This window comes from Stegodyphus dumicola, chromosome 3 (genome assembly GCF_044657685.1).
Source record: "Stegodyphus dumicola isolate Sdum_Otavi_A_Nest chromosome 3, ASM4465768v1".
NCBI classification, from domain to species: domain Eukaryota; kingdom Metazoa; phylum Arthropoda; class Arachnida; order Araneae; family Eresidae; genus Stegodyphus; species Stegodyphus dumicola.
The window spans coordinates 142,562,329-142,585,639 of record NC_140770.1 but is presented as its reverse complement, the minus strand read 5'-3'; the positions used below and the strand labels follow the sequence as shown (position 1 = coordinate 142,585,639).

At 30.2% G+C, this 23,311-nt stretch overlaps 1 protein-coding gene across 4 annotated transcripts in view; it reads right to left on the bottom strand.

The window, feature by feature from the left end:
* Positions 1-40: 40 nt before the first annotated feature.
* The window catches only part of LOC118191847 (potassium channel, subfamily K, member 16-like), a 277,734-nt gene continuing 254,463 nt past the window's right edge, over positions 41-23,311 (bottom strand). For all 4 annotated transcript variants that reach the window (XM_085813392.1, XM_085813393.1, XM_085813395.1 and 1 more), the window contains 2 exons: positions 13,858-14,084; positions 41-9,033 (listed from right to left, as the gene is read on the bottom strand). In XM_085813392.1, coding sequence (XP_085669518.1) covers positions 8,518-9,033; positions 13,858-14,084 — 743 coding nt within the window. In that variant the 3' untranslated portion in view covers positions 41-8,517. The remainder of the gene's footprint in view (positions 9,034-13,857; positions 14,085-23,311) is intronic.

Here is a 23,311-nt window from a genome sequence, read left to right as displayed (position 1 = left end):
AATTTTTATTGCGTAGTATTTAAAGAACTTGGCAGTCGAGGCAGTTTTAATTCCATTTTTATTTCCAATTGATATTTGTGGCCACAATCACTTGGCACTCTAGTCGTGCCTTTCCACAGAAGATTTACATTTTTGATATTGTTGAGATAGAAAGCAAGCCAGCGAAATTACATCTTAGCAGAGTAAAGAGCAAAGCTGAAGTACGTAGTTATGCAAAATGGAAGCATGCGAAGAGAAAAGTTTTGGTTTACAATTCGGTGATTGGTTGTTAAGAGGCATCTGGTATTAACGGTTACGTAAGATCGCATGATTAATTTCAGTGACGCAATGCAGATAAGTTATTACGATTTTAGAATAGGAAGAATTAATGTTTATAGTTATATTATAATTCTGATTCATACATTTTTATCTTACATATATATATGTATATATACACACACGTTAGGTAAAGAAAATGGAAATATTTAATTAATTAATTCCTGTAGTTCTGCTGGAGAGGACTGAATTTAAAAGCAATTATTATAGTAATTTTTAAAAAAATTATGGCATTAATACTGTATCATGTTAATTTTAGAGCTGGAAACATCCCAAAGTCTGAGCACATGAATATACGTTCACATAAAAGTGAAACGAAAATATATATATATATGTACAGGGCATGCTTCAAATTCGCATTATATAATTTTCAAAATTTTTTGTGGGGAAAATTTAAATAAATAAGAGCATAAATAAAACAATGTTTAATGCATATAATAATAGAAATAAATTATAAAACACGAATATACATCAAATTGAAGCAAGAAGCTAAGAAAGTTGCAGACAGGGTGGAAAAAGCATATGGGATTCGAACTCACGACCCCAAAAGTTAAACCTTGTTACCATCAGCTTTACCACTAAGCTATCATCATACGAGAATGGTATGCATATTTTGGCTTATATACATCATCAAGTAAACCAATTCTTAAAACTAAACTTTTTGGTTCTATTTCAGTGTGCTATCGTCTAAAAAAGTCACCAGAGTTTGTTTTTCAGCTTCTAATACATTTCTTACAAAAAACATTATCTTTTAAAGTAGTATTTCGATTGAAGTTACACGGGCTGCTAAAAATATATTACATGCTCTTAGCCAAAAAGGTATATTTATAAATAGAGAAATACAAATTTAACATACTCTTTAATGCAATGGAATATTTAAAAGGCTATCAAATTTAATTTTAACATTTTTAGTTTTTACCTGTTTCAAAAGAAAAAATAATTTTAATGCCATATGTGATTTGCTACAGCAGTTTGATATAGTCAGATGTTCAGTTTCATTAAAGGCAAATGTGTATGCAGAACTAGGAAATAATTGTCAGGACAAATTTTGCTATTTCATGGACTTGAAATTATATTTTTTACGCCTGATTTTATCTGCAAACAAGTACTGTAATTGCAGTTATCTTTTTTAACTAAATTCAGCTAATTGCTGTCTTTTTCAGCACGCAGATTTCTCGCTATAATATTAATTCAGAAATAAATATTTTTTATCGAAACATTCTTTCCCTAAGCGAGCTTTCATTGCTACTTCTGCCACTATTGGTGACAACACCTGATTGCTTCTTTTTTACCCCGTGACCCCAACGCATCTGCAGACATACGGATAGAAGTTGAACTCCATCCGTACGTCATGCATCACCCCACATTGCAGATGTCAATCAAAGTGAATTCGCACGCTGATTGGAGAAACACATATGCAGCAGTGGAAACGAGCCTTAATTCGAAGGAAAATCGCAAAAAGAAAACAATAGTCCCTCAGGGACAAAGCCCTTTAGACAAAAAAAAACTAATATGTAATAAATAGCATGTTTAAACAAAAGAATATACATTAGAATGTAAGCTGAATATTAAAATATTAAAAATCAAAATCAAAGATATGATGGAAAGTAATGCAAACCATCTAGGTGAATGCAGAACATTTCATTTCCAAGGCCTGATTTTTTATTGTCTTGATTTACGAGAACAAGATCTTGGATACCTCATAATCTGATTTTTTTTAAGGGATGGAAATGCTCACTGAAAGCACTTAAAAAACTACAGTGCATAGAATTCCAGGTTAGCTTAATAGGCTATTGCGTATTTGGAATGGATTACACTAAATCATGTAACTAATTGAAAAGACTAAAGCAAAACAAACAAATAATTAAAAATTCATTTATTGAATTTCACAGGAATATAACAGACTATATACAAATAGTTATTTCTCTCTCTCACAGAGTTCACTGCATTTTCTAAAATGCACTTGGAGTAATCTGTAAATGCTGTAAGTTCAAAAAACAGTAGTGAATGGTTTGAACATTCTTTGACTCCTTTTTTACAAGAAATAATAAAAAAGTGAAGCATAAATTGTTTTATGTATTATCTAAAAGATTTCCTCTTGCACTCATTCGAAGGAAATCTTAAGTTATTTATTTTAATTTTGCAACTTTGAAAAACAAAATCACTGTGCATTCATGTTTTTAGCCAGGAAAAATGGTTTACTAGTACACCTCGAATGCATTTTAAATAAGGCACACAAAAGTGCATGGAATACAAATTATCTAAAATCTGCTAGATGATGAAGAAATATTCGTCAACAGAAATCTGCAGAAAATAAAAAAAAAAAAAAAAAAAATTATGAACAGTATAAAATTTTAGCAACAGTAATTTCATTGTGTTGTTTGGTAGCATCGTGCTATAAATATGACAAATATAACCTGAAACAATATAGAACTAAAATAACGCTGTTTTTTATAGTATCGATTTTATAATAAAAACAAAACTGGAGAAAATTAAATAAATTTTCATTCATTTTAACGTACATTTTGTAAAAACAGTTTTCTTTTTGACTTAGGAGGTGATACTTTAATGTCAGAAAAAAATTTAAGCATTAAAATAGATCATTCAACAGAGCTAAAAATTATGCCAATGGTAGAAGCTGTTTACCTTGTTTTTAAATAACAAGACTTTGTTAAGTCTCACAGAGAAAACAGCTGCATTTTTCTTTTTTGGAATGTTGAGACAAAAGCTTAAGAAAAACTTGATGATAAGAGTCATGCTTTTAATTATGACAGATCTTAGAAGCCTGATCATTTTGTTCTGTTGGTATTCAGAAAAGTTATATTAATAAGGCAACATGTAACTTCTAAATCTTCAAATATAACTGAAAGTATATTACATAATCTACACATATACATTCACACAGTTACATTAATCTCAAAATTACTAATTACTACAGTAATCTCTTAAAAAATTATATTTTTTTAATTTGATGTTTATTAATTATGAGATAATTTATAAATATGCTTTATAGATTTAAATATTGCTTTGCTTCGAACACTGAAAATTTATGAAATGACATAACGACTGTAAACTACACAATACGCAACATAATGCCTGAAGTATATAACTTATTAAAATTAATTTCGAATTCAATCACAATCAGTTTAAAATCATAATAATACCTAAAAATAAATTGTAACATATTGTCATGATTGCTTGATAAAAAGCTATGAATATCCCAAATTCTATTATAATTTTTACTTAATTCACAGGTGTAAAAGTAATTATGCTAACAAATTTTAAGAAATATTGATGAAAATTAACATCATTTCAAAACAATTTGTATTTTTCTGACATTCGTTCATACACATAAAATGGGATGAAATAGACAATATTTTCGTCAACAAAGAAAGCCTATTGAAATTAATTTTTATTTTACAAAAAATTGGCATATATAAAATACTTGATATAACTATCAAGGGGCACACGCCCTTATCATGGATCTGTGAAATTGTTTTCGTCGAGTTTTAAGATTTTATCTGCGTTTGATTTAAAAAAAAAAAAATTTCTCAATTCTTTTATATATATTTAACAGAAAATTACTTTACATTTGCTTTAGAACAGCAGTTCTCAACCTTTCGACTAAAGCGTACCTTTTTCAAAAATTGAGAAACTTTAGTACCACCACTACATTTTACAATGATTATTCTTGAATTTCTCGATAGAAATATTAAAAAATGTATTTTACCATTTGCACAGCCTATTGGCTATTTGTATTAAATATGTACACATAAAAAAAATGTTAGATTAAAAATTGGTTATCATATTAACTGTCAAAATTTTAAGTTATAATGTTTTAGTTCAAAAAACTGAACAAAGTGCAAGATTTTTGGGCCTGTTTAAGAAAGATCAATTTCTTTATGTCTGATCTTATTTCACTTACTTTTAACCGCTAATTAGGATCTACTTTTCATTTTATTCTGTATTTATTTTTCAAATATAACATGGAAGAAAATTCTTCTTCACACAATTAGGTTTGCAAAAAGGCAATAAAAATTTAAGTGCTTTATTTGAAATTCATTTAAATGCTTTTTTTCGGCTCAGCCAAAAGTTAATAAGTGTGTTATTTTTGAAATCTTCAGTTAAAGTTAGATCACAGGAAATATCTATCAACTGTTCTTTTTCTCCACGAGATAAAATTTCAGGTACATTTGAACAAAATGTATTTCTAATGCAATTTTCTTTTTCATAATCCTCAGGAAAATACGTGCTGAAATTATTTATCAATAAAAAACAATGATTTTTAATGTCTAATGCTATTTTTTTCTTTTATTTTCAAATTATTTCTGGTTAGAAAACTTTCTAAAAGTGGTAAAAAGCTTAAAATATTATTATCCAATTCTTTGATTATTAGCTCAAGTTTCGTTATCATTGCATTTATTTTATTTGTAATAGTAAACAAATTAATGCTTTGTCCTTGTAATTCTAAATTGAATTCATTTAGCTTTTCAAAAATATCAGCTAAATATGCTAAACACACTAATCATAATTTACTAAATAAACAATTTTGCAGTTCAAATTCATAGAGGAAATTTGAATTTCTGATCGAAATTCAAAAAGACAGTTTAAAATTTTATCTTTGGATAACCACTTAACTTCGGAATGTAGGCGTTTCAAGTTCACTGTTCATTTCATGGCATAAAATCGAAAATATTCTTGAATTTAAAGCTTGGCTTTTAATAAAATCAACAATTTTCACAGCTTGATTCAAAACGAATTTTAAGTTTTTAGGGTTTGTTTTGGCTACTAAAGCTTTAGGATGACTGGAGCTATAAGTAAATTTAGTTTCAAGTGCGACTTTCCTTATTTGAGAAATAACACAAAATGTTTCCCTGTTAAAGCCCAAGTTCCGTTGCAGCATACGGCAATGAATTTATTCCAATGAATATCATTCTCTGACATAAAATTATCAATTACTTTGAAAATTTAATTTGCAGTTGCTCTTTCATGAAGAAATTCACAAAATAAAGACTCTTTGGCAATTCCTTCATCTCCTTCGAAATGCATGTAAGTAATAACTGAACAAATGTAAACTAATAACTGAACAAAAATCGTTATATCGGTACTTTCATCCAACTGCAATGCAAAACACTCACTGTGTTTTGTTTTTTGAATAAGAGTTTCTTTTATAGAATTAACCATTTCATGAATTCATCGACTTCAATGTATCATTTGATAACGGACTATTAAGTTCATCAGCCGCTTTTTCGTTGAATAATGTTAAAACGATATCTTTAGCTGCTGGTAATATAAAAGTTTTCTCCAATAGTATGAGCCTGCCCAGTCTTGGCAATTTTTAGACTTAGTATGCAACTAGCTTCTAAAGCTTTTTAATTAACAAAAACTTTCATTACTTGTTTGCGATTTTTGAACTCCGATAATTTACTCTTAAAATTTTCTTCAGATTTATCCTTCAAATTAGCATGATTAGATTCAAAATGTCTTTTAAGAAAGGATGGTTTCATACTTTGATTGGTTAACAGTTAACCGCAAACAACACACTGAGGTTGAGATTCCATCTCCATTCGAAATAAATCCAAAATGTTAAATAACTTTCAATATATTTTTTAAAGTTTTTTTTTTTTTTTTTTCTTTTCAGTATTCTTAGTGTTAGTAGATTGTCCTGGATCCATCACCTGTGAATCATCACTTACAATTACGCTTAGTCAATCATAGTCATTTTTCCATTTGGAAAATCAAAGGTTTGTTTTATTATTTTTTCACAAATATTGAAATGAAAGATATATTAAGAGTTTTTTAAAATCAAACGACTATATTCTCAAATCGCGTAGAAGAGTAAGGAATAAAAGCCAAGAAGACAAAATATCTGCTCTTATAGACAACAAATCTACATAAAAATGATTCTAATAGAGAAATACGAGTCTGGAAATGGTGACGACATAAAGTTTAGACATGCTAATAAATCGATCAACTCTATTTCTTATCAAATACAACATTAATTTCTATAACTTCTTTTAAAAACACCATTTATGACAAATTTTATTATGCATATGGCTAAAAGAATATTTGTGAAAGTAAAAACAGATTATTTTGCTAAAGTCTATGAGTGGCTATTGATTTTCAACAAAGCTCAGATCGCATAAATTTACAAGTGTTAGAGAAAAAAATGTAAACAGGATGTTGGGGTATTTAATTTTTGAATTCAATAGTTAAAAAACACTTTGTTTATTTGCATACCATCTATTTTTTTCTAGCGTACCCGGTTGAGAATCTCTATAACATTTTTATTTTTAGTAGTTTCCAATTTATACATTTTTTGATGAAAAAGAGAGCATAATTCTGGCATGGCAATACTGATCAGTTCTATAAATATGTTACTTTTGGGAAAACTAATATAGTTATTTGAAGTGAATATGTTAATACTTTTTCTTTAGTATGCTACCTTTTCAATAACATATATATACAGCAACAGAAGTGTAGAAATCAAACCTATAACTGATAGATTTCATAATACTAATTCTTAAAAGGAAAAATGGTATAATATTTCTTTTAAACTCGCATATTTGGAAAAAAGTCATCATTACAGACATAAAATATTAGAATAGCATTCTGAGGTATAAAACAAATCTGCAGTATTTCATCGAATCAGTAACATCTTAGATTTGACTAAATTTTAATCAAATTTATGTCTGTAATGAAGAGAAGAATTGTTAAGCACCATTTTACCTTCCAGAATTTTATACATTTATCTCTAATGTAAAATTTTAAATTAATCACTTACACAAATGATTAAACATAAAAGAAGTATACTAAAAATGATATGTTTCATCTTCTCCATTGTACTTATGTTATATGAAACATAATGTGAGAAATGATTGTGGATTAGGAACATAGTACACTACTTTTAAGTGGTAGAAATGACATCACTATGTAACTAAGCCATAGACCTTAATATAAATCGGTACTTTTCTGTCATATAAGTTCTTATTAAGACTCATTAGGAAACATTGAGCAATATTTCCACAACCTTAGAACACTTGGAACACTTTCCACTTTAAAACTAGCTGAAATAATTGCACTGACTGTAAGAAAGAGTTTTATTAGCGCATCATGCATGCGGATGCTCTTGAATGTTATGAAATCTGTTTTTGAAAAGCACTTAGTTATCACATTTTGAGAACTAAAAGGATGAATGTAAATTAAGTAAGGCATATTACTTCAATGATAAAATTACATGTATATTTTTTGAAACAATCTTTTGGCTTGTACTTTCTGTATGTTATTCAAAACTTGCAATCAAATGAGCTATATAGAAATTAGCTTTTTATATAAACTTCCTTTAAAATGCCCAGAATAATTTTGTTTAGATAACATACCCACTAAACTAGCCTTCGAGCAGATTTGAAATTGTAAAAAAATAGTATTTTCATAATGACTTAATCTTCATGAAAATCATGAGGTATTTAGTGGTAAATCATGGTTTTGAGAATTTTAAAATGCATCCAACACAGAAGTTTCTGTTTCCACAAAATGTGCAATGAGTTCTGGTTTGGAACAGAAATGTTTCTAAGGAATTCTGACACAAAATTTCTTCAATGGCAAAGTTTCTGATATCTTATATCAGTTTATTCTCAAGAGAAACAACCTGTTTATTCTCAAGAGAAACTACAAAATGTGCAATGAGTTCTGGTTTGGAACAGAAATGTTTCTAAGGAATTCTGACACAAAATTTCTTCAATGGCAAAGTTTCTGATATCTTATATCAGTTCATTCTCAAGAGAAACAACCTGCTTCTTGAAGAAACTAATGTAGTGGTATTTCTGAAACGAAAATAACTTTCACTGTGTTTCTTAATCTGAAGAATTATTTAAGTTTCATTACACTCCGATAGCTTTCTAATGCCATTCAAAGATCTTAGATCAGGATCGCCTTAGATCTCTAAGGCTAGGTTTTGCAAACTTTAAACATAAAGTTTCTTTTTACAAGGTAGTAATGGACTGATGCTCATCCACATCAACAACTGTTGAAAGATCTGAGGCGAGTCTCAACTAGAATTTGGCAGATATCACATTGATTATTGCAGGCCTTAAGATGAGTTTTCCGTCACCTATGTTCTCAAGCAAGTATGGACGAATATGAGATCATTGTATTGAAATCTATATACCCTGCAGCTTTGCTGACTTATTCATTTAAAAAGTGTCAAACTCGCGTGCACTGAAGTCCTTCCATATCGATAACTGTCCGACGATCAGCCACGAAATCTGATTTGGGTTCTGCTGATATTACATCTATTATTGTTAGTTTCGACATGGGTGTATGGCACCTGCTCCTGTCTCTCTCAATATTCGGTGAATCCAAGATCTCTGTTCTAATCTCAATGTCTGTAGGAGCTACAAGAGTTGCTGGTTTGTCTTGTGGTTTTCTCTGATAACCATTCCTAACAATTTCTCTCTCTGATCTTTGTCTACATGGTCCATTGGTTGTGAATACTTGCAAAGAACCTCTGCCAAAATTAGCTGGCTGCAAAGTAGGAGATACAGGTAAAGGAAGACTGAAACGTCGAGGTCTTGCAGGTGGCTCCTCTTCTCTCAAAGTCTGTACGAGAGTTAAAAGTTTCTGAATTTTGTGATTATGGTTCCTGTCCTTTAACTCTGGAGCTGGGAAAGACTGCATTCTTTTGAGTGCAGCTCTGTTCCGTGGTCTTATAGTGCGGGTCTGAAAAATAAATTTTTTAATAAGTAAAAATTCATTAAATATCATGGTTTTATGATATTTTTACATACTTTAAAACATATAAAGTTAAAATGGTATCGTGGTGCTTGGTATTTTACATTTTTAGATGAGAGAATAAAATTAGAACTAAAGAAACATTTTAGATTGGATTATTATTCAATTATGATAAAGTACACTAACACTATTTGTCTATGGAAGGAATGCTTCCTGTATAGACATTCTTAAGGGAAATTGGACCATATCATTATTACATATTACGAAAAGCAATGTAAATTTTAACAGTGATGAATCTAAAATATTCAAATAGATATTTTAATTTTTAAATAAAAGTAAAGTAAACAAAATCTAATGAAACCAAACAGGTTTACTGTAATGCAACTTTTTTTAAATGAGTCAAGATAATGGTTTTGAGAAAGATGCTTTCTTTTAGGAGCATTTAAATAAAAGGCATTCTTCTTAAATGTTAATTTTCTGTAATCTTCTAATTCCATCATACCTGAGATTCCCCCAAAACTAGAAAAAATTTGTTGGCAGCAATATTAAATTTGTCTTGTAGAATAATTTTTCTTAAATCTTATTAGAATGGTAATAATTATAACTTTTTTGTACTTTTATTTGATATTATTGATTACTTTGAATTTCAAGTTCTTATAAGTGATGCATTTGTTAAAAATGCATCTACGAGTTTCCATGTATGTTACTACAAGTTCGTTCCCTGGTGACAGAAAAATTTGCAGCATTTTTTGCATTTGAATGCCATGTGAAATTTAAAGACAAGTCAACTCTCCTTAGAATGCCTGTCACGAAAGACTTTTGTCTAAGGCGTGTAGTCCTTTTCTATTTGGATTTCTAAACAACTTAATTTTATATTAATATGCAGCATTTGCTATCTACCTTCAGAATTCGTACACAGAGTTTTGATATTTTTATGACAAACTTTATTTATATATACGTAGCTAACTCTGAAATGTTTTAGATGGGAGCAAACTATATGCGGTAAAAACAATTTTTCATTCGATATCTAAATTCGAATTCTTTTATGTCCACAGACTATAATTTTGGCAGTAACCACAATTTATTTGCCATAGCACAACCTTTGTGGGAAAGGAAAATTTAGATGATGCCAGAGGAATATCGCCTGTGATTTTTTTATGATTTTAAAGTGGGGTTAAATCAAGAAAAATATCTTCAACGTCTAACATTAACATATGGAATGGAAGCTCCATTTTGTGTCACTGTATTCAAATTGTTCATAGAATTTCGCAGAGGCCGAAATTTTCTCCTGGATGAAGAACACAGAGAAAGTCTTGTTAACTATAGCTTCAGCAATCGGCCAAACGAAAAATGTTGACCAATGGTAATCACTGTATTTATAAAATGATACAGAAGGAACTTAGCATTGGATCCGCAGCTATATGTAAAATTATTCTTGAAGAACTGAGTATGAAAAAATTAGTTTGCCATTGGGTTCTCCATAGATTAACAGACTACCAAAAACCGGAGAGTGCCAGTACCTAGAAAGAAAACCTAGAATAACTTAATGTTGGTGGTAAAATAAACTTCTAAAAATTACTTAAATGGTTGTAAAATAAACTTAAGTAAAATTCATACCAGGAACAAACCTACTCTCAAGCGGTTGGAACAAACAATGTCAACATACAATTACGGAATTACAAACTCTAGTTCAGAGGTTCTGAAACCCGGCGGAGAGGGGATTTCGTAGTTTTAAGAAGGGATGCGGTTAAATTTACATGTTAAGTATTTACTTTTAATTTATGAACATAAAAACTACTTTTTTTCAAGTTCTGGTATTTATCCCCATTTTCTATACTTTTCTTCCTTAATTTATCAAACACATTAAAAATGATCTAAACTTTTAAAAAATGTATTTGTATTTTTCGAGTTTAGAAAAACGGAGGGGGGGTCGTCTAACAATGTTAAAAATGGTGCATGGAGCAAAAACGTTGAGAACCACTATCTAGAATGAATAAACAAAATCAGCTACATAAAAATACCAATAGTAGCCAAATCATGGCAAATAATATGAAAAGGGAAAATTATTTATTTGTATAAAATAAATGCTTTTATTTGAATCTTACTTGAAAATGACAAAAAGTATAAATTAAAGAGTAAACACAATACATACAAATATGAAAAATATAAAACTGATCAAAAGCAAAAAATATATAATAAATGAAGTTGTAATTTCACCCATAGCTAATTAACTACTACTTTATTCTTGTCCAAAAATTGAATAAAAAATATAGTGTTGGTGTATTTAATTATGGCAAAGCACACGAGGGCTATATGCCTAAGGGATGCCTTCGTGGAGGACTTTCTAAGGGAAACTGGCTCGTATACACGTTACACATGGGGAAAACCACGAAAACGCCCATGCAGCCAGCCCGTTCGCGGGATTCGAACCTCGGACCGAACTACCAGTGTTCAGCGACTTTACCGCTCGACCTCTGGTGGGCGAATAAAAAATATAGAGCTTAACAGGCACAAATGGTTTTGGTGAAGGCTCTAAGTTTGACTAAAATCTACGCCCGACACAAGGTTGTTTCTTTGCCTAACTTTATGTATAACTTTGGCATGTTCTTGTTCTCTCTCTCGCTAGGTTTTTCAATAACTACATTCTTACTTTTCACATTTTTAAAACAAGATATGTGTCATAAGAAAGAGAAGATATGCGTTTGCAGGACATGGATTTCCATTTTTAAGAAAAAAGTGGAAATAACCAAATTAAAATTAAACTTAAAGAGCTATTACAAATTAAACTTATGATTTAATTTTATACAAACATATATAGGCACATACCGTATTCACAAAAATCCTTACCGGGCGTTTATTTTCACAAACATTGGTTCGAGACATATACTTCCAATTAAAAAATATTTTAAATGACGCAATCACGTTTGGGCATTTTTAAATTAAAGAAATTAGTTTTACAAACATTACGTAATCTAACTTTTAAAGTGGTTCCGGTTCTTGTACTTATATTTACGAAACTTACTTTCTGTATAAAATAAAAACACAATACGTTTGATTTCCATAGGACAAGAATTAATCGATATATTTAATGTCAAAATTTGTGGTTTTTGACGTCATTTTCAATTTGCTTTGAAAGGATCAGTTGATAAGCAAATTAGAAAAGTTCAAAGTTGAATTTTTTCTCATTTAAGTATCATTTATTGATGCTCTATTGCAATTTACTAGTCTCCAATAATCTTTAATTTATAATTTTGTTACAGTTGGTATGCCGAAAGTATTTTCACACAATAAATTTATAAGTTTTCAAACACTAAAATGACATTATTACAGATCTCATGCAGTTTCAATACGTTAGAATCATGATCAATTAATTATGTAGAAAAACTTATTAAATTAGAGAAATTTTTAATTTAAGCAAATAATATTGCAAGCTGGCTATGTGCCAATGTGCTGAAAATTCCCAATGTTTTCTCAAAAAGTAATTTTATATCAAAATTCTGTAAATAAGATCTCTTTTTCGTTCTCAATAATTTACACAGAATAGCTCTTCTTTTCATCTCTTAACATAAAAACCTTTTTCTAAACTGATATTTTATTTCTAATTATGTACAAATTATGTACATTTCATTCTTCAATTTGCGTACGGCCCCTGAATATGATTTTTCACTTTAAATAGCTTGGTCAATTTTTGTCGAATGGGAGTAATATTCTTTGTGTTTTATTTTCTATAATGCACATAGCTCTTTTTTCGAAATTTAATTATAGGAAGCGGAGAATATATTAGAAGTCAGATTCGTAATTTTGAAAAGTCTTTCTTAAAGTTAAAAATACCAAAACATAAATATTTGTGTCATTTGAAACATTTTTATGATTTGAAGTATATGTCTATGACCAATGGTTGAGAAAATAAAGGCCAGGTAATGAGTTACATTAACACGGCGCATATAAACATACAGGGAGATGATGAAAATGTCGGTAAAAAATTGCAAAGTTACGCATTTTATTTGAAAATCTCTTTTTTATGGGAATGTGCTTAATAAATACAGGACTACTGGAGAAGTTAAAACAACAAGGTCCAGCGTAATATTCATAAAATATTGCCCCTTCGCCATGCAGCTGAAGAGTGTTTCATATTTAAGCTATACTTAAAGAAGATTCTATAATTAAACCTTCCAAACTAGTCCTGCAAATTTATGAATATTAGGATGATTCTTGTTGCTTTAACTTCTCCAATAATCGTAATTCGGCGTGTTATTTTATAATCCACCTGTATAACTCAGTTACAAGACACCTGAAAACGAATACCAGGATATGAAAACTTGTTCGAAAACTTTTGTACACGTAGAAATAGTTCAAGTGTTAAATGTAATGAAAAGGACCATGTAAAATTTGGTGGATATGAGATAAAGATGTAAAAGAAAAATTATTTGCGATAATCTAAATGATTAAATAAGGACTTATTCAGTTCTAATATGTTGAAAAGCCCCAAGTTCAAATAAAAATGCTTTATTTAACGAGTGTAAGCCAAGAAAATTCTGCGTGTTAACAGTCTGAATAAAGTTCGAAGTGTGACATGTGGCAAATACAATAAATTTCTAATTCTACTTGAAGTAATAAAATACTTCTGTCGTTTGATAATCTTTTTGTACATAATTCATTTTGACAATTTCAATAAATTTTGAATAATATGTTTTGTTAATCTCAGCATTCTTTTCGTATGATCTTATTACAGCAGCATTTCGTATACTTATTACAGCAGCATGATTGGCATTAAATTTAAATACAATAGAAGTTTATGTATTCAAAACGTACCCTAGAAACATCTTGCAGGATGTGGTAGACTTCATCAAGTCTTTGTCCCACCCTTTGTTGAGTGTGATGGATGCTGGAGGACAATTTTCGCTCCACTCGCCTGATTTGTTTACATCGCATCATTCGAGATATATAGTTGAGGATCATGGCTAAGTATCCCAGACCAAATATAATCCATAACACTACGAAAGTTTTGTAAAATCCCACGTAAGGGCCTTCAAAATTGCCTGAAAATATGAAACAAATGTAAGAACAAATATCTTATGAAACAACTTTTATGTGCGAATTCCTTTTTATTTGGTTAAACAAAGACAATGAAATACAAGATATATATATATATGATATTTTAGAACATTAAACTGAAAATTAATGTCAGGACTCTGCTTGCTATCCGTTTCAGTTAACTCTTTGAAGACCATAACGCCCCAGACGGCCTTTCATTCAAACGACCACAACCGCCCCAAACGGCCGAAATTCTGATGTCGTTTTCTTCCCTCCCCTAAGGTATGCAGTAGCAGGTGCAGTTTCCCAAAATGCGTAGACAGGATGACATTTGAAATCTTCACTCTTCTTTGTGCGTTAATGGATGGGGAGGAGAGGAAATAACTGTGATTCTCAAAAACCTTTTTGGGCAGTTCAGTATTTTATGCATACAGGTTAGCGGAAACTTCGGTTTTCAAAAAGTTAATGGGCAAAACATCAGTCAAATCAGAGAATCATAGTGACTTTGTTTCTTTTCACTGACAGTGGGATAGCCAAACCATATCGGCCAGGTAGCTTCTCTGACAGAAATATCTTTGTTCGAGAGGAGGGGGGGAATATGAAGAGTGTTGGACGAATGAGTGGTTCATGGAAGAATAAAAGATGCAATGCGGATGAGAACATATATATAGTTTCCAAACGTTATTGGGCTGTCTCTGACAGAATACGTGATCAGTACTGGAGCTGCAGAAGGACTGACAGAACTTAAATACTGTTATTTATGGTTAATACTTCAACAAAAATTATTATTAAAATCTATAGGTACATACAATATAGATACAAGGTATGACATATTTACATGGATATGCGTGGTACCATCAAATAAGTAATACAAAACTGAACCATTTCTCAGCGACTTTCTTTTCACCATAGATAGAACAGCTGATACACTTGGTTTGGTGCTTATCAGCGTGTTGGATCCCATCAGCATTTAAGCATTCTGTACCGCTCCACACACATGGAGAAAAATCCCTCCTCGTGATTGGATTTGGCTTCCGACGACATCATTTCTTCTACACTTAGGAACGCCTTGACTTTACTTGGGCTCAATGGTACACCTCCATACCATTTGTTTACATTTTGATAGCAGTACCGAAAAGAATATTACGCGAGATGTATTTCTGTTGCTATGAGATTACACTTCTTACAACACTAGTGTGGTGAATTTAATATAAAAAATGTAGCAATTTCTTTTCCTTAGAGAGAAAAAGTATTATTTCTTCATGTGCTAACTCCGTCAATGTGTATTAATTGCAGAGATTTTTAATAAATGTATTCTTAGTTTAAAATCCTTCATATTTGAGATTTTGTGATTATCAATTCATTATTCCATGTTCATTATATACCATGCTCTACAGATGCAATCTCCGAAAGCACGAGACAAGTCAGTTTTTGGAAATAGCAAAAACGGTGTTTGGAGCTAACATAGTACACAGCAAATTAACAATATTTAAAATCATTCTGAAAAAAAGTAAAATTTATTTTTGAAGTTAATAGAGTAGATTTGGAACAGAGAAATAGAGATACGTATTTTAAATTGAATAATATTATTTTATGAATATTGCCCATTTTTTAATGTGTAACGTCTCTTGTACCTTTGCATAAAAATAGTGTTTCTCAGAGAAGGAAGTTTCCTTTCTTATACATGTGTATTTAATCCAGCGACAATACTGAATGCACATTTTTCTTTGATTTAAGATAACAGAATATTAGAAATGTGAAAGACATGGATATTAAACATGGAAATAACATAGTATTTGCAAAGGAAATATTTTCTGCAATATGAAAGGAACAGAATGCAACAAAATTGCAATAATAATGTACTTACTAGTGCACAATGCTTTTACAATTGGATCGAGATCATCGTATTTTGGTTTTTGCACTAAATTCATGAACTCAGCTCTTTTGTAAAATCTAAGCGCTTAAGATTGCTTCTGATATTAGCAACATCTTTGAAAGATTTTATAATTTTATTATTCTATGAAACAGAAGGAAACAAAAGATAATTTTCCTCCTTCTGTGCCACTCGTGCGCGTCATTCAACGAAAACAAAAACCGTAAGAATCCGACCTAAACGTCATTATATCAAGAGAAAATGATGTCATCTGAGAGTATGCCCGATCACAAGTACGGGTTTTCTTCCTATGCGCGTGGCACGGTACAGAATGCTTATATGCATCCCGTCAATGGAATAAAAATAAATGAATAAATAAACTAGAGCTTATTGCAATGTCTTCTGTGATTTCCTTAGGGAATACTGTAAGAAGAATTGGAACAAAATAAGAACATACAAGATAGGAACACAGCTATTACATTATTATAGCATAAGTTGGGCATACAAATAAGACTACTAACTTCAACATTTAGTGATATCATTGAATAAGTTTTATATTATTTTAATCATCTTTAGGCTGGTAGTGAGTTGCTGCTCGAATTATTCTAAAAACACTGAATGTTTTCTAGCAACAATTAGTTCAAGTGGCCCACGATTTGTTTTTTTCTTTTTGAAACACATTATTACTAGCGAATGATATAATGAGTTGCTTCTATATTAAAACATTCTACATATTGATACTGATATAGAAATAATTTAATAGTTATGTAGCTAGCATATCTTGAATTCCAATTAGCCAAGCTGTTAACATAGAGTAATATTTGAACATTTTTGTAGTGCTTTCATTAAAGAGTTGATAGAAATAAAACCAGAATAAAATAAAACCAGATTGAAATAAAACCAGGTAACCTATGAGTTTTGCATCACAATTAATGCACCTGCTCATAATGTTCTTTTTTGGGAATTCTTGATCAAAATTCGACAAATACGGCTACGAAACTCTATAATCAGCTTATATGGCATCCTGTTTATTTTCTTAGTCATTATAAGTGCTTCTTTTCTAAAAACATGAGCAGCATTTTTAAGTTTATTATTTGGTTATTTTATGTCAATTAGAAATAATTCTTTAGTTTAATTTAAAGCGAATGAAAATAGTTTGTCTTCTTTTTTTCGAGGAAATGAGAAGACTTTTGGGCTTAATTTTTAGTACAGTAAATAAAGGCACGACTGCATGTTTAGGGTCTAAGCAAATAAGATTAATTTCACATTTAAAGATTATTGGCGATAAATTATTTTCAGTAATATATTTCACTATTATATTTCACTTATTATCACTTTAATAATTAATGCCAAAAATATTCAGTTAAAATTTCAACATTGTTCCCCTAAATGAGGATTTTACAATTTAGTCTCATACTTTATATCAGAGGAGTACTTTTTTAAAACTACATATTATTTTTTTAAATGAAGTTGATAAAGGTAAAAATAAAATTTCTTTATTTTTAGTAAAATAAATACTTATTTGGACTGCAAAGTATACACGATATTGCAATTATTCGGATTCTTTAAGTATTCAGACAGAATGTAGTCCAGTTCAATTTGGCCGCAGTGGCACTTTTAGTAAATTAATGGGTTTAGCAGTAATTGCATAAAAATCGATTTTTTTTTTTCGCATACTCTCATTTGTTACAGCTTAAAACTGGACTACGAATTTTACAAATAACATTTGGAATTCCATTTTCATTCATTATGTTTTACTAAAAAAGTATGCATTTCAGAATGTTTCTGAAAAATAATGGTGTGAGTGCAGTTTTGCTGAATACTTTAAGTGTCTTGATGTCTATAAATTTTCAGAGTAGTTTTGTGTTTACAAACAGGCCCACATATTGTATCTCCAATTTATGAAGTAGACGAGATATCTCGTAAAACGATTTGCTAACTACAAATCTAGCCACCCCATGAGCAAGTCATATCAAGAGTCCATGTTAGTAAACATGTGACGTCAAGTCTTCTTTCCAATCCAATCAGCAGGCGCCGAGGATCTGCACTGCATTGACTTCACCTCTAGCGAACAAAAGGACATCCGTTTTACCACTCGTCTTTGTGTCGAATGCGCCGCAAAATTTGGCACAGCCAGGCTCTTGTCCTTTGCCAAACTGGCATAGTACCCATTCATATACTGGGATGGCATAAGGCTCGCAAATTAGAGCCTTCCTCTAATGTATGCCAAGAAAAGGCAGGAAGGGCTTCCGAACTCATCATTGTTTTCTAGAATATTGCTTAGAAGAAAGATGCAGTTAAACCAAACCAGCCCAGTGATGTGATTAGCTTGTCTTCTGATAAAACATCTTTAAATTATTAACTGCCTGGCTAAACAAAATGGAATCCATAAAGAAAAATATCTTCTTTCGATTTAAAATTGGAATTCACGCCTCTTAACCGCAATACACGGAAAATAAGCTAAAACCCACAGTAACCATGCAAGAATGCCTGATAACCTTCGCTTGATCGTTATGTAATGATAGCAATGGGTTTGTATGAATTTGCTTATTATCACAAATTTTTTCTAATATAATTACTTGGAAGATGATAGTTGTTTTGCCCATAATTACTATAGATGAAGATGGTGGAAAAGCTAAATAGTAGTATCTATAGATAATATAAGCATCAGAGTACTAAAGAGTTCACGAATTGTAACGATTTTGTTACAATACTGGAATTTTTAAAGACTAATAAAAATTTGTTGAAAAAGGAAATGCATCTGAAAACTGGGGCACGCTTTTAATTATTCATTAAATTAATAGTATATATATATATATGTATGCTATTATATATATTTAAGTTTTATATGTCTAGATTAAGATCTAAGATTAAAATGGCGCCGAAGTTTGTAAAACAGATATAAATTCATTGACAGTCAGTATTGTTCATGTTTATAAACAGCGAGTCTAAGGGCTAAAATCTAAATAGATAATCATTCAAAAAGTAAATATGTACGGCTGAAATATTAACTCGAAATCCATCATTTTACGAGGCATAGAGAATTACTTTAAGACATGTTTGGAGAACAACTATTTATTTTCCATAGATTCTTTATTACTAAGTTTTAAAACATCTTTCGCTGGCAGAAAGAAGAAAATCCGTTCCTATCGAAAATAACAGTGTTTGAAAATTCGCAACACATTTTTGACTGCTTTCATTTTCTAAACGTTTCACCTGAAGACTGCAGAACAAACGAACGGTTTGAACCTGGCGTTTAGCCAGTTAAAAATGACTCATAAAGGAGCGGGCATTTTCCTCGGATGAGTTTGTCATGCTCGGAGTGAAAACAAATCTCGCCCTTGAATTTTAACACGCTTTAAATGAGAAAGGAAAGATGTTGTTTACAAATATCTAAACAGAGTTTGGTTTAATGGTCGATTGCTATTGTTAATAACAAAAGTTTTTCCTCGTTTATCCACTTTTGAGAGAAGTTGATTTGATTTTAACTTCCCTTAATTATCAATGGATACGCTTTGAAACGTTTAGTGTTTGTAAAGCTACAGGTCGTAGAATAAACTTCTATTTTATTCCTTGGATGACTATTGAGTTACAATTCATTAGTTCAATGAGATGCGATTATTTACTCGAGCATAATAATGTTTGAGTAGTTAGATAAATTAAGAAACCCCGAGTGCTTATTTTCCAGTTTTTTACTTTCGCTTTTTATTTGCTGTGCATGTAATTTAAATGAGATTGTAGATTTAATATTTGTATCGTTTTAAAATAAAATTCTATAAAATCATTATTAAATTTCATCTGTTCGTTTGCTTACTCTTAACTTTTAAAGCACTATTCCTCTATCAATATTTTTGGTTATCTCTAGCTGTAAATTAAAGAAGCTTCAAGAAAGAGAAAAAAAAAAAAAAAAACAGTATACCGGCAGAATAATTAAATATCACTTTAGCTCAAACAAAAATTCATCATATCACATTTTTTTTTTTTTTTTTTTTTTAAGTAAAAGAGCTAATACAAGGCAATTAGCCACTTATTTTCCCACCCGTTCACCAAGTTGTTTGGTTTAAAAATCATATTTTAATTTTAAATAAGAAAATATACTTTTGCACATTTTAATATGGCATGAGAATCTTATGTAATAGAAATTATTTATGTGATATTAAAAACGAAAAGGTACTGAATACTGCATCTTTTACTTGGGTATTTATTATATTTTACAATGTATGTGTTATTTACTCGTATATATTAGAATTATGTCTTCTGAAAAGCGATAGAAGTATCCCAAACATTAAGTTAGTCAAAATATGAATTATTCACAAAATATGTTTGCTCAAAACGAAATTAAAAATTATTGCTGTTATCTGCAGATATAATTTGCTTTATGCGCTTCTCTCATGCCTTAAATTTACACCAGAGTTTGGTTGAGTAACTGATGTAGGAATGTAAGATCCATCTTTCAGAATGGCCTTGATGGAAAATCTTCAGAGACATTTGGTTTAATTAATTCTGGCAGAGCTCGCGAGGGCTATCTGCCTAAGAAGACGGATGCCTTCGTGGAGGGCTTTCTAAGGGAAACTGGCTTGTATACACATTACACATGGGGAAAATCATGAAAACGTCCATACAGCCAGTGCGTTCGCCTGTAATCGATCCCAAGTCGGAACTACAATGTTCACCGACTTTACCGCTCAGCCGGTGGTGGACGATCTTTAAAGACAAATTGGTTTATACTCAGCTCAGCTTTATGCACAGGAAAGGCACAAAAATTTCATCTAAGCTATAAGCGATATGTTCATCAGGAAGCGAATTCAGGACAAATTGCCAGTGTTAATGCGTTACCATTCTTCGTACATTATTGGCCGAACGGTCTTACATATGCGGTAGATGGTAAGCTTAAGCTACGACCTCTTTCAAGCAGAGAGGGAGAGATTGAGTAAATCTGAATTAAAACTTAGAGGAGTAAAACTGGAATTTAAATTGGGAATTTAGATAAAAAGGTATAACTTAAATAAGTAATAATATTCGGGTTATATAGAATAAAAGTAAAAAGTAAAATATATAACCAGAATTTAAAAAGCATTGTTAAGTTTAGAGAGTTAATTTGCTTGACGAATTATCTTTATTACGAATTATAGATGCTCGTCGATCAGCCTAAATCTTTTTTTAGACTCATTAATTCTCAGCTGAAAAATTTTTTAACATGTAAATGTATTCCCAAGCAAAGAGATTATTCTTATTACAAAAATCCGTAACTGAAGGTTTCTCCCCTTCCCTCAAAAGTACGGAAAACGGTTAAACAGATCTGTGTCTTCAAATCTTTCAATAAGATTTATGTAAAACTGGATTCAAAATCGTTCTTAATCAAAATCTGAAGATTTTATTCAAATTCTTGCTATCAGTTTGAGACCACTGATATATATATATATATCACCAATAAAGCCAAAATGGCAAACCTGTACATCACTTCTGTTTCACATTTCATAGTTAAGACTGTGTCAAATGAGAGTGCTGAAGTTCTTAATTACTTCTTTTGTGTTCTAATTAGATTTTTTTCAACAGTTTATAAAATCTCGCATCTTAATTCATTGGATTATCTGTTTAAAAGTAAGCATTTTTATTTAAAATTCGTCACTGAAGTATTTTGTTTTTTTCACTTTCGGTTTCAATTTTAATAAAATAGAATTTTTTTTTTTTTTTTTTTTTTTTTTTTTTAAGCTTTCTAATTAGAAATTATTTTGTTTTTTCCCCTTGCTTTGGGAAACGGCCAGAATTTTCGAGTGAACTATTATATTCAGCGGCTAATTCTGGATATAGAAAAGCAGGGATTTTTGTAGAAGAAAGAATTTAATTGATTTGAATATTCCTCTCCGTGAAGTGGCATTGAAGTTGATTGAATTCCTCTTCAGTTTTTGTTCGTTTTTCTTTAAATTTCATTAATTTTTTGAAACGGGGTTTTGTTTGTTTAAATTGTTTTGGTTTTAACATTTTAAAATTCTTTGTTGTATTTGTTTGAGATTTATTAATTATGAATTTAAATTTTTGATTTTTGTGAAATATTAGTTTTAAATTTCTTACTTTATGTCTTTAATGATAATTTTTTCTGCAGCTTAATGCGCGAAAATACTAGGCATGTTTTTATTTGGTTTCTGAAAGAATTGTTTTGAATATATAATATATGGAAATTTAAATAGTAAAAAAATTTAGGCGATCATTCTAAATTTATCATAGGATTTAAAGTGAAATGATACTGTGAGCATCATTCTGTTTTGTACTATTTTATATTTTTGTTTCTTGCGCTTATTTTTCATTCGGCTTCATTTTCAAAATTTTAAAGGAAACTTAGCAAACTGATTCTTATCAACATAATAACTTCAATATATGAATTTAAAGAAATATCAGCGTAAGGATTTTTAAAAATTTATTTCTTTATTAAAATTTTTAAGCATGTTTTTTAAAGAAAAAAAAATAATAAATGATTAAATTGAAAAGAAGAAATTTTGTTTATTCCGTTAACCTATTATCAGCACACTTGTAGGTACTTTAAATATTTCCATTTTAAACGAAAAATTTTTTTTATATTGCCATGTTTTCACCTAAATGTACTTAGTCTGCTTTTAAATAGTTAAATACTCAAAAGATAAAAGTAGATTATAGTAACAATAAAGAAAAAAGCTGTCAGTTTGCATGAAATTAATAATAATTAACAGGTTGAAAAATATGCTTCTGAAAATTATATATTTTAATAATTTCAGCCTTTTTAACCTCAGAAAAATAGTTAAATCAGCTACGGACTTCTTTTTTTTAGTTTTGTCAGATTCTTTGTTGCTAATTTGGAATTTCCCGATGTAAAGCAAAAAATGATTAATTTTTCACTGAAAAATTTACTTTTTATTATTTTTTATGAATTTGTAAGTTAATTAAAAATTTACTTGCAAATTCACGAGCAGATGGCGTAACCGAATCGTATGGGCAAGTAAAATTATATATGAAAAAAAAAAAATTTTTTTTTTCTTCTTTCTTGATGAAGAGGGACTCATGGTATCTGATCTCCGCCGTAATGGTTTGTGTTTTACTAAAAATCTACGCAAATTACGGTGCCTTTTTTTTACTTAATTTTAAATTTCACAATGTGTGATACATACTTACGTGTTATTCTGTCGACCGTAGAAAGTCGTCAAGCAGCACGATTCAGTGCCAGCTACGGATAAGCGTAACGTCGCAACACACTCATAACATCTGCCTTTTGATTTGATATAATCCCGACTGATTTTCAATGAGGCACATATAACACATTTGGGACTGCACAGCCATTCATTTACAGCTGGTAAAGGAAATCAACGCCTGTTTGATAAGGTAAAGAAT